Source organism: Acanthopagrus latus, chromosome 2, assembly GCF_904848185.1.
Source record: "Acanthopagrus latus isolate v.2019 chromosome 2, fAcaLat1.1, whole genome shotgun sequence".
NCBI lineage: Eukaryota > Metazoa > Chordata > Actinopteri > Spariformes > Sparidae > Acanthopagrus > Acanthopagrus latus.
The window spans coordinates 14,126,595-14,138,837 of record NC_051040.1 but is presented as its reverse complement, the minus strand read 5'-3'; the positions used below and the strand labels follow the sequence as shown (position 1 = coordinate 14,138,837).

General features: G+C 41.8%; 1 protein-coding gene across 1 annotated transcript; it reads left to right on the top strand.

The window, feature by feature from the left end:
* The first annotated feature begins 591 nt into the window (after positions 1 to 591).
* Positions 592 to 12,031, top strand: tmprss13a (transmembrane serine protease 13a). The gene is made up of 13 exons (XM_037118095.1): positions 592 to 759; positions 4,254 to 4,428; positions 4,559 to 4,669; positions 4,969 to 5,133; positions 6,298 to 6,424; positions 6,906 to 7,001; positions 7,172 to 7,215; positions 8,286 to 8,448; positions 8,718 to 8,899; positions 9,476 to 9,574; positions 10,213 to 10,355; positions 10,924 to 11,076; positions 11,196 to 12,031. The coding sequence occupies exons 1-13, from the start codon at positions 742 to 744 to the stop codon at positions 11,208 to 11,210; spliced, it is 1,491 nt and encodes a 496-aa protein (XP_036973990.1). The 5' UTR covers positions 592 to 741; the 3' UTR covers positions 11,211 to 12,031.
* Positions 12,032 to 12,243: the final 212 nt, after the last annotated feature.

The window sequence follows — 12,243 nt, the reverse complement described above, 5'->3', positions numbered from 1 at the left end:
ATTCTACACGTTTCTCCGTTGTTAAAAACCTAGTGCCCACATTACCCACAGTGCAACTTAGCCACTGAGTGACATCACTGGAGGCAGCTTATGCAAATGGCTCCATACTACTTCTTTAACATATGCAGTATTACTCCCCATGACCTGGAAACTCACTTTAATGAAAACAGCATTGCTCCAGCATTCCCTCATACTGCCTACAAGCCTATAGTATGTACAGGTAAGACATTGTGCATTAAACTGTCATAATGCATAAATTAGTAAAAATATTTAAATGCCTCTGTTTAGTATAAAAAAGCTCCTGTCATTCTCTGTGGCCAGGGGGACATTTTGGTTCGGGGCCTTGTCAGCTCAGCTGGTGTCATTTGAGCCCTAATGGAGGTTCAACCTGTGAAACTATCTCTGATAGTCACAGCCACTGAAACCGGTCTGGCAGGTGGGAAACTGGTGCACTGGGCACGCCCGTCTCTGTGTGGAGAAGAATGAAGAGTTGAGGGAATGATGGAGGCTGGATGTGGGAGGTGTCAGGTAGGGATCGGGGGAGGGCAGACTTACCTGTTGTGGCTCGGATGAAGGTCAGTGACAGACACACAGTAGAGTAGACAGGAGAGAGGAGAGGTGCTTAATGGTGCACCACCATGCTCTGACCGCTGCTCTGTGACTGAGTAAACGCCTGGATGTGAAAAAGCTCCACCCACCTGCTCTCACCGCCACTCTCCACTCTCTGCTGACCTGAGTCCGATGGCAAAGCATGACCCGGTAGGTTGTTTCTTTTGTCTTCCTCTAACAACAAACAACTCCTTCTTCTAGCTGAAGTCCCCTCTGACTTCAGCCCTCTTCCCATTCCTCCATAATCAATACTCACCTGTCCCCTGGACTCTGAATGGTGGCTCTTGTTCTGTTTATCTGCCTCTTAGATTGCTCTGTTTGAGTTTCAGTGTGTTCGTTTAAAGGCTGCTGTGGCCTGTAAAACTGCGTGGCCTTCATGAGCTTGAAGAGTGCTGTTTGTTGTAGGGACTGCAGGCTGACATCAGATGTTTTGTTTGCTTCAATTTACCTGTTGGACGGCAGGTACAAAGTTAAAGTTTGAATATAGGTTTTACCTAAACAAATTCTTTAAAATGGTTTGTGTCTTTAGGTTCAGGGTTAGGGTTAAAAACACTTCTACATTTTACTTGAAACTCTTAGTATAGCACTTTTATTTACTTACACTGTAAAATCTGACAAAGAGATCTTACCTTTAATAGCTGTTGAAACATTTTAACTGGTTTACATTTAATTTAATAGTCCGCCTTGTTTGGTAAATCTGAGGTAATTGTTTTTTTTCTTTTATAAAAGTAAGGTCAGCTCTTAAAACTACAGAAAACTGTAATCCTTTTATGAGCTGTGATTAAATGTTGACGTTTTCAACTTTGTGAGAAAAATATGTTTTTCAGATAAACAAATGTTTATTAATGTTTTTTTGTTTGTTTTTTGGGGGGGTTAAAAAGTAGGCAATTTTTTTCCACCTGTACTTTACATTTTAAAAGTTGACTTTCAGAAATACCAGGAAACTGATTACCTCAGAATTACCAAGTAATGTTGATCGTGAAATTTAAGATGTATAAGCTACAAAGTATTAACAACTTAACAAGGGAATCTGTAATGTAATGTGCCAGATTTTATAATGACAGGAACATTTTATCCTTCAGCACTAGATTTATCTGCAAAGTCTGAGATAGATGTTTTTATGCGATATCTATCTGTACTCATGGCAACTATTGCAAGATAAACACTCAAAAAAGAACCCAACAACAACACACACACTTTAGAGAGCATTTCCTTATCCAAATTGAGTGCAGTGTGTGGTAAAGATTGTAAAATCCTCTGACAAAAACCTCTGATTTGGAGTTATAGAGATAAACCTGACTTGACAAATGATGAGCACAAAAGGTTTTAAATTTGTAGTTTCTGTAATTAAAATAAATATTTTTTATGAACAGAAAGCTTTAGTTTCACCTTCTCATGTCTGGGAGCTGTGTAACTTTATAAAATCACAGTTATTGTTTGGATCCAACACTGACCTTTTAAACCATTTGAACCCCTAATCTTTTAATTTTTTCTTCAGTGTTTTTCCACGATAATGTTTTTTTTTTCCTCCATGACAATGGCCGATAGGCAAACAATGCAAGACAATCCAACTGTACTCTCTGCTGGGAAATATGATGAACCTGCTCCTCCACCTACTTCAGCTAGGCCATTTTGCTTCAATTAAGTGAGGTGTATGCTGGCTGTAGGCGAATTTTGAAACATAATCAGCATGCTATAGAAAGGGTCTTATGAAACACCTTTTGTAGCAGGTCCACCTATAGTCTTCTTGGCGTCCCCTCGATAGATTAATTCCTTTCTTTTTGCCACAATAGACTCCCAACTCCAAAACAAGACTGTGTTGAAAAGGCAGTAACAAGCCTGATCATATAACTGTTCATATCAGAATTTTTAGCCCCATCAAAAGTTTCTTCATGTAAGTTGATGCACATGTAACAGCAGCTTCTGATTGTATTAACTCAAACTCATGAAACTTAATTTTGGGTGAATCAGCCCACTGTCCAGCATCTTGTTCTATTTCTCTTGTGATTTGTCAGAATGATAACTCCTTATCACGTGCTTGATTCCCCGCACAACATTCCCTTATGTGTCACTTTCTGTAAATGCTTGGAGGACAATGTAAACAGGTGTTCAGGTCACAATGTGCTCCAGCAAGTTTAGTCACATAACATTCCTCATCCTTCAGTCTTCCAAAGTGACATTTCACATAGTACAAAGTATAAAGACCAAAATGTTGATCTTACCAATTACCAGTCACTTCCTTGAACCAAAACGACTGAAGAGGTCCATTGCCAACGACTTCAAAAACAACATACACGATCAGTTTACAGTAGCTAACAAAACTGCTTGGTTTAGTTTGAAAAGGTCATGCAGCCATTACATTGGCATAGTTAGTGATGTAAGCTGAAAGAACCCACGATGGCTTTTGTTTTTTTTTTTCCCAACCATCATCTTAACCTTTGTGGGTCTTTAAGGCCACTATGTCACCGAAGTATCTCTTTTTCTCCCTTCATACTTAGTACAGCCACTAGAGGTAAGTGCGCAATAACAAACATAAATCATAGGACGCACTAAGCTGCATGCACAGACAACCTACGTAGCCATTATTCTGGTCAGGATGAGCTGCCCAGAGACACCAGGAAGTGCTCGGCCAAGAAATTATGAATAACAATCCCACACAACACCAACACATGTTGTTTTTACACTTGAGTCTTTGTATGGTAAAACATACCAGATATGGTGTGTAAATTAAAGAGCTTACAAGTTGCGAGAGATTTCTTTCTGTTTCTAGTCTTTGTGCTACACTAAGCTAACCGGCAGCTGCCTCTAGCTAAGCTTTACACCGTTTCCATAAAGGCTTGAGGATGGTACCAATCTCATCTAATTCTTCAAAGTGTTTTCCCAAAAATGTTAAGCTATTCCTTCAACTTGTTTGTTATATTAGCAAGTACAGTCCAATGGCCTACTAAATGTCAACCATAGGGAAGCAGGAAGTGATTTGAACAAAACAAAGTTTTGCAAGTCATTGTAGGAGAAAGGCAGAGAAACAAAGCGATATCACCTGTAGTAGGCTATTGTTTAGTCAGGGAAAGAGTGTGACTAATCCGGGTATTTGTGTTTTACAAGCCATTGACAGTTGGATATTTGCCAACTGGATACCAACACTCTCACCAGTCTCAGCCTTGTCTGCGTCCTTCAACCTGTTACCTCTAATTTGTCAGCAGATTGCGACGTACATGTCCCAAGACACTGATGAAACTATCTTAAGAATCTGATATGGCTACAGGGAGCTGTGAATCAAAAAGGGTGGAAAAGGCAACATGAATAAACATTCTTTTTAAATGAACTGTTAAAATCATATCTTTTGGATACTGTTGCCGGGAAACATCACCTGCGTCTTTGTGTTTATTTATACCCGGGTGTGGACTCAAGCATGGCGTGATAATAGTGTTAGGATTGCATGGAGGACAATGGGCTATGTTCTCAGTCTTGACAACCAAAAACATGCGGGTGATTAACCTGCCCATCTATTGTTGTTCTGTGAAATGATATCATGATAAATATAGCAGGGTGTCTTGTTTCCAAGGGTAACAGATGACACATTGATGGACAGCTACCTCGGATCAGTTGGTTATTTACTTTCCTTTTCTGTCTGTTCCTCACAGAACGAGCCCCCTCCCCCTTACTACTCTGTCGCCGTGCACACCCAGCCCCCCCTCAAACCCTATGAGGAGGTGGTGTATGGCGTGGGTCCAGGCCTGACACCCCCCACCTATCCGCATTACATCCCCCAGTATCCACCACCTGTGGCTGTGCCGCAAGTCGCACACTCCAGCATACGTGAGTGTTAACCGCAGCTCTCGCATTTTCCTGGAAATACAATGGATGCAGGTGTACCAGCGATACAAATGGGGACAGAGACGCTGTGAGGATTATTAATGTGTGCTTGCTGTGTACTGTCTGTGTCCAGCACCCAGACGTAAGAGGAGGAGATGCTGTGAGAACAATTCCCAGTGTTATGGAGGGTCAGGGGGAGTCTTGCTGGTGCTCGGTCTGCTGGCACTGGCCATCTGGCTTGGAGGTACGCTGTTTTTTTGCGCAGATCCCTGGACAGTGTCATCTCGAAAAATTTATGTCAGACTATTGTAACTGCATGCAAAGTACATGATAGTCACAATTTAATATGTTTTGAAATAATCAATGACTTTTGACTGTCATTTAGTCCCAGATGCCGTTGACTTGGATTCTGGATGAGTTAAAACTAGCTGAACATGTTGAATTATAATAGCTGCTTATATTCATGAAGTGACACTTAATTTAGGTGTCTTGCTGTAGTTAACCGACCCTCACTCACAACTGTCCTCTCTACCGCAACAACAGTTCGTTATGGAACCCGGTTGGCGACAGTAGCGATCCTCGAGGATGACGACGATGATTCGAGGAATGAAAATGCCCTTCCACCAAGGTTTGACACCTGCCCCAACAATACCGTCCAATGTGATGCGAGAAGAGACTGCCAACTAGGCACGGACGAGACGGACTGTGGTGAGCGGGCATATGCACACACACAGACCTCCCCAGCAGCAAACGAATGCACGGACAGATGGTGGAGAAGGATGGGCAGACACTGAGGAAACCCTCAAAAATGAAAAACAGGCTATATGATCTTTTACATAGGCTGCTGTGGAGATAACATTCTATGACAGGGAAGTGTATTCAGCATCATTGAAACTTAAAGTATAAAGCCACTAATTTTACACATTAAAGTGTGTTTGCAGATCTTGGCGTGTATTTTTTAACAAGTAGTATAAATCTTTTTGTGACTCCAGAGGAAGCTTCGTGTAATCTGATATATTGCCTCCAGTGATGTCATTCAGTGGCTACGTTGCATTGTGGGTAATGTAATGTATCCAAGGTTTGAAAAGGCAGAAACATGTGTGGATGATGTCTCTGGTTCTGGCCCATAATGAGTCCAACAGTGTTATAGGAGTGCAATGCTAGAACAGCCTTTCACAACCTGGAGCCCACATTACCCAGAATGCAACCTAGCTTTTTTCCCCATACTGTCTTATGCTGCATTTCTGTATTCCCCGTCTAGCTCCTGTCTCTTTAAGGCCCCACTCCTGAATACCCAGTCTCCTCTGAGTGGTCAGCTCACACACGCCTGACCCAGCATCGAGAACAACAGAGCAGCTGTGCAATTTTTTTGTTTGTTTTATGTGCCAAACTAACTGCTTGGCATGAAGCCAAAGAATTAAAGACAGGTCTACTGACGGGGCGTTTCAGGAACAGTGTTTCTGTGGGATAAAGGGAACTTCTTTTCAGACTTTGACCTTTTTATCTTTCAAGATCTTTTACACACGATACAACGTATAAACACCGAATGAAAGTAAAGACTGAAAAAGCATATTGTGTCTCATCTTTAGTAAGATTTAGATTGCAGTACTTTCTACACTGTAGTATTGCTACCTTTACTTAAGTAAAAGATCTGATTACGTTTCCACTGCTGTACAGCAGCACACTTGCATTTTTCCAAGTCTTGCATACTGCAGCCATTTTATTTCATATTTGATTTTGCTTTCAATCTAATTGTTGTAGTTGCAACAGCAGCAACACATGAGCCATAGGCTCCTCATTACTGTCACATTGTGTAAAGCCTAATCATCTGAGCAGCCTGCTTTGTTTTGTCTCCCTCTTCGTTTTCCTCAGTGAGGTTTGGAACAGACAGTGGTCTGCAGGTCAAGACGAATCTAGATGGCCGCTTCCTACCAGTCTGCTACCAAGGCTGGAACAAAACCTTGGCTGACCAGATCTGCAATCAGCTTGGATTCAGAAAGTAAATAAATCATCCCTTAAACTTTGTCAAAGCTAACCTGACTCAGAGTGAGCTAAACAACATGGTCTTAGAGTAGCAGCGCTGAACACGGAAAACTGTTTTGGATCAGTGCTTCAGCATCACAATATGTATCACCATTCCTCATCCCTACTCAGATCTATCTCATGCTTCATGAAGGAGTCACTGAGCACGTCATCTCGCCAGAACCTATTTCAACAGCCACTAGTGAAACATGTGGGCTTCTATCTCCAGCCTGTAATTTACCCGCTGAGATCCATCTAATTTCTGCTCAACTGCTGCCTTGTGTTTAGGCCTGAATTGATTCTCCACGGGTCCCTCTGAGGTGTCTCAGTGTGACAGAACCAGAATGAGTTTTCAGACCCAATCAGGCATTGTTTTATACAAAATGGTCTCTGTGTGGTGCAAGTTTATCTGCTCAGTTTTCTGAACGGCGCTTCTCTTTCTCTCTCTCTCTCTCCAGGTCCTTTGCCAGCAAAGCAATTGAGTCAGAGGAGGCCACTGGTTTAACTGTGACCAGCAAATCATCTTTACCTATCCAGGGCCGAGTAACAGTCAGGTAAAAAAAAATAGTTTACTACTACTATTATTTTTATACAATAGTGATTTGAATTATCTGCTTCTTGAGGTTTAGAATATGACAAAACAAAACCAGCAGTGAGGTGCAAATTGTTTTGCCTTAAGTACGCATGTTTACTGACACGTTTTTCTCATTGCGGCATGACGCAGTTCTTCCTGTCCAAACCAAGAGACTGTCTCCCTGCAGTGTATGGGTAAGGAGCGTCCATCTGTTCCTACAGTCATGTGTCACACATGAGCTGTCTCTCTCTATCTCAATCTCACAAACACAGTGCACTGTCTACGACCACACAGCCACCCTTTTGCTGCCTATCTACAGGCTGTATTATATGAGAGTTTGGGCGATAAGGTCAAATTTCGACAACGAGAAAAACCAACAATGGAATAGCGTTCAGCAGCCGCTGTTTGTCATCACCCACTCCCTGCTGCGCTCAGCTTGGTGTTTCATTGTGGGGAGCGATGAAGTCAGAGCCTTGATTAACGGTGTACACATTCTACATTTACGTAGCAATCTGTTCTCGTGAGTTAGCAGACTGAACAGGCCAAATTATATATGCAGCGAATACATTGATATATAGTGTAAGGAACAGTTTTTCACTGTTATGTGTCCAATCAAGTAAAACGTTCTCTTTGTTACAATCATGTAATGTTATAAAGTCTTTACAATTACTTGACAGATGTTTCACAAAGCCTTTCATTGTGTGTTGACAGTCAAATGACTGTTAAATACAGTTTAATCAACTACAAATCTACTATTTATCAGTGATGGGTATAATCAAGATATACTGTAACTCGTTTAGTTGGTTTAAAGAATCATTCATTTGGAAAGCAGAGTTTTGTGAACTGGTAACACAATATGATCATTATATAAACACCTCTTAATAATAAAGTGTGAGGATTGTAAAGTGACATGAAAAATCAAACCTTCTCTCTTTCACTCGGTTGCCTGTACGAGCCTGTGGATGATTTGTGGAGTTTTTTTTGTTAGACTGTGGATTTTCTTTGTGAAGGACTTGGGTCAGATTTTCCCGACAGTCCGAAGGATGTAACTTAAAATACATTCACGAGTATCTAGTCTCAGAGCCTCTATCCTATCTGCTAACAGAGAGCAAAAGCAGCTAACATAAATTTCAAAATGGAGTTCACCGAAATTCCACAGATCCCCTCTAAACTCAGCAAAAAATATTATTAAACAATCTCTCAGCCCTCTGTAAAGAATGTCGTAGCTGTTTCTTTGGTATCTCATGTTGCCCTCTGTTCCCAGACTGTGGTCGGCAGCAGTCTACATCCCGGATCATTGGGGGCAGCGTGGCCAAGGTCGGTCAGTGGCCCTGGCAGTTGACGCTCCACTTCAGAGGTTCCCACGTCTGCGGAGGAGTCCTGATCTCCCCCGATTTTGTTCTGACTGCTGCACACTGCTTCCCAAGGTGACTGACATGGAAAATGCATTCCTGAAGATGCCTGTTTTTTTTTTTTTGCTATACTGCAAAAATCCATCATTTATTCCTGAAAGTGAAGTCACACATTTCAATGGTAGAGCTCATTTTGTTTGGCCACTGTCCACAATGCTGAACTAAGGCATGTCAAAGTTACAATACACAGATTCAGTCTTGCAGGCTGAGAAAAGCCATGCGCTGATGCCGAATCAGTGCGAGTCTATTGCTTTCACGCTAAACAGTCTCTTTCTGTGCCGCAGAAACAACCCTGCAGCTTTGTCTCTGAGGAACTGGAAAGTGTACAGTGGAGTGGTGTCTCTGGACAGCCTACCTGCCGTCGCCTACTCGGTCGAGAAGATCATACTGAATGAGGACTATAACAACAAAACTAATGACCAGGACATCGCTCTGCTCAAACTCACATCTCAAGTCACTTTCAATGGTCAGTCACAGCTTTACTCTAATCAAATTGTGTGTATATTTTCATCCTACCCACATGAGGCTTACTGAGGCTGCCTGCAGAATCTGGTCCTCACACCTAGTTAAAAGTCATGGTGAATTGTACATCTCAAAAAAAAAATCTATTAACAGTCACTCACTGATTTCATTATTGTCCCATTAATCTACAATTTGATTCATGTTGTTTAGTTTTATATAAGAAGTGAATTAATATCCGAGAATTTGGTCAATAAATAGTGAATGTCTGTGATAAAACATTGTTTCATAGAGTGAAGTACACAGCAGACAATACAATGGGCCGTGACTGCCATAGAAATGTTTTTTTCTGTTTCTGTTGATGCTGAGTTTTTAAGGTCTGTGCAGAATCCACAGTCATACTGGTAATCTGATTTACCCAGCCCAGTGTGTTTGTGTGTGTGTGTCTACAACAATATCCCTTTGAACCCACAAAGTTGCTGGTGTGTTTGCATAAGTTAAACACATTTTGTTTTTTTTTGTTTTATTTTGTGTGTGTGTGTGTGTGTGTGTGTGTGTGTGTATGTATGTGTGTGTTATCCAGATAAAGTCCAGCCAGCTTGTCTGCCAACTTCTGGCCAGCAATTCGTCCAAGGAACCAAATGTTGGACCTCTGGTTTTGGCACCACTGTGGCAGGATCAGGTGAGCTGAGATATGGAGCATCCTATAGCAGCATACTAAAACTGTAACAAAAGACAGTTTGTAGTTCATTTTATTAGATCCAGGGATGGGCAAACCCGCAATTACATTTCCATCTGGTACAATGTTTAAATAAAAATATGGCGTTCCACATGAAGAGAAGCAGCCAGACACAGCAAGGTGCAAATATATACAGTACAAGTACAATTATCACGTTTTACTCTCTCTGACTCTCATTCAGAAACTAGATCTTTCTGTGTGGGTAAGGGAATTAGTTCTTAAGCATGGGGCAATGCAATTTAACAATTGTTGCTGAATTACATAATGCAGCACTGAACCGTGGATCTGGTACCAGAATTGGTCTTTACTTGGTTAAAAGGCAGGATAAGATTTGGGAACAATTAAAACATGCAACTGCAGAGAGCTATGACAGTAGTCATAAAGCAGGCAGGTGGAGCACAGCAGAACAAAATCTGGACCCCCTGAGGGAACATGGCTGATTTATCAGTGACTGACTCATGTCTGTCTTCTTTGTACTGAGGCAGCTGTGGACAAAGTTTCACCTTCATTCAGCCACTGTTTTGACATTTTTAAGAGGCTGATTATTAAAATGAATTAACGTATTGTTTCCTCCATCAAAGGCACCGTCTCCAGGGATCTGATGGAGGTGACTGTGGACATCATTGGTAGAGAAACGTGTAACAGCCGTGCTGTGTATGGAGGCAGCGTGACCAGGAACATGATCTGTGCTGGAGACCTAAATGGAGGAAAAGACTCCTGTCAGGTGAGCAGTCAGTATGAGAGGCAAGGTGTATACAGTAATTATGAAAAAATGTATTGTCCTCAGATTTGAAAATGTGTCTTTGATTCCACCATCAAAACAAGCCCTCAAAACATATATTTTAAGAAAAAACATGCCCTCATCGAATAACAAGCAATAAAAAACAGACAGGGGTTTGTATCCTGTTTGGAACATATAATTATACTGTTGATTTACTATTTTGACACTAAATTCAGTTATTCGTGTCTGTTCCTTTTCAGTTTTCAGTTTTTTGTTTGGTCGGGTTTAGGCAAGAAAAATACATACTTAGGTTTAGGCAACAAAAATAAGTGGTCAGGGTTAGGCAACAAAAAAGCTTGGTTAAGTTTAGACTACAAAAGTACTTGGTTAGGTTTAGGCTATAAGAATGTTTTGTTAGGTTTAGGCAAGTGATGGGGGGCAGAGTTGCTGTGACAGACACCATTCAGCCTATTACAAGACACTGTACCATCAAAATGATTTTAATGCTGTTATTTCAAGGTAATTCAGTTCTATAACATTGCTTTAACTCAGTGCGAACTATATGTTCCAGGGGGACAGTGGTGGACCTCTGGTGTGTCAGGGGACGAGCCGCTGGTTCCTGGTGGGCATCACCAGCTGGGGAGCTGGTTGTGGTGAAGTGAACAAGCCCGGCGTTTACACCAAAGTCAGTAGCGTTTTGCCATGGATCTACAGCAATATGCAGGTAAGAAGAGAGAGGGAGAGAGAAAAAACAATTAGTATTGAAGAGAAAGTTTTACATCCAAATGATTTTCTGTAATTAACCTGTTTCTCGCCATCTTAACTCTTCTCTCCCTCCCACAGTTGGAGAAGCCGTGATGCCCCCCGTGTCTCCAGCTGGAGGTCTTCTGTCCTCACGCCACCCTGTGAACTCTGCACTATGAAGTCTTCTCAGAGAGACGGATGGGTTAACACACGGACAACTGACGAGGAGATGGATGAAAGGTCACACGCTGGTTCGGGGGATCAGCCCCATGACATGATTCAGAATTTACGCTTGAACACGAGGACATCTCAATGTTCTTGATCATCTGTACTCGTCCTCTGTCAGACGGCAGAGTGTGTATTACCTGCACCTGATTGTTTTAAACACACTAATCAATGCACTGACTCCAGTCTTGCATTCTTGATCTTCCTCTCCTGTCTCTTGTGGTTGTCAGTCGTCCAGTATACTTGACGTTTACCTACATGTTTAAGCAAGCTTTAAAGATGGCTGGTCCTTCTCTCTTGTGTTCTGTGCCAATGAAACATAGTCCACTCTACTGTGATCTCCTTGATTGGTTTGACAGTGACACTTTTTAAATGATTAATGATTGTAGAAGTGTGTTTTATTCCTCAGGGACACATCCCAGGCTTTTTTAGCATTTAGCTTTGTTTACCCTGCTAAAATGAAGGACACTTTATGTATTCACTTTGTGAAGAAGGAAAGCAGTGTGACCCTTGACTTCCTTATTGAGCTGGCACTCTGTCCGTGCACCTAAACCTCCCCTCCTTTACACTCACACTGTGAAACTGTTCAGAAAATTAATCTTCTTGCATTTTATGTAAAGGTGTGTGTTCTCTGTGCATCATATTTATGTGAGTGTTTTTGTGTCTGTTGTGTGGGATCACTGAGCATACAAAATAAAGATCAGGGTGGATCGATATTATGGAGTCAATTAATCATAGAGAAGCCAAAAGACCATCAGGAGTTGTCAATCACACACGGGGCTGGCATTATGCTCGGGGTCTATGTGATGGGTGTGTGTGTGTGTGTGTGTGTGTGTGTGTGTGTGTGTGTGTGTGAGAGAGAGAGAGAGAGAGAGAGAGAGAGAGAGAGAGAGAGAGAGAGAGAGAGAGAGAGAGCGGTCGG

What these genes read in the sequence shown, in the direction of transcription:
- tmprss13a (XM_037118095.1), top strand. An exon ending in AGTCGCACACTCCAGCATAC is followed by an intron (nt 4,429 to 4,558) that starts GTGAGTGTTAAC and finishes GTCTGTGTCCAG; the next exon opens with CACCCAGACGTAAGAGGAGG. An exon ending in ATCTCAAGTCACTTTCAATG is followed by an intron (nt 8,900 to 9,475) that starts GTCAGTCACAGC and finishes TGTGTTATCCAG; the next exon opens with ATAAAGTCCAGCCAGCTTGT.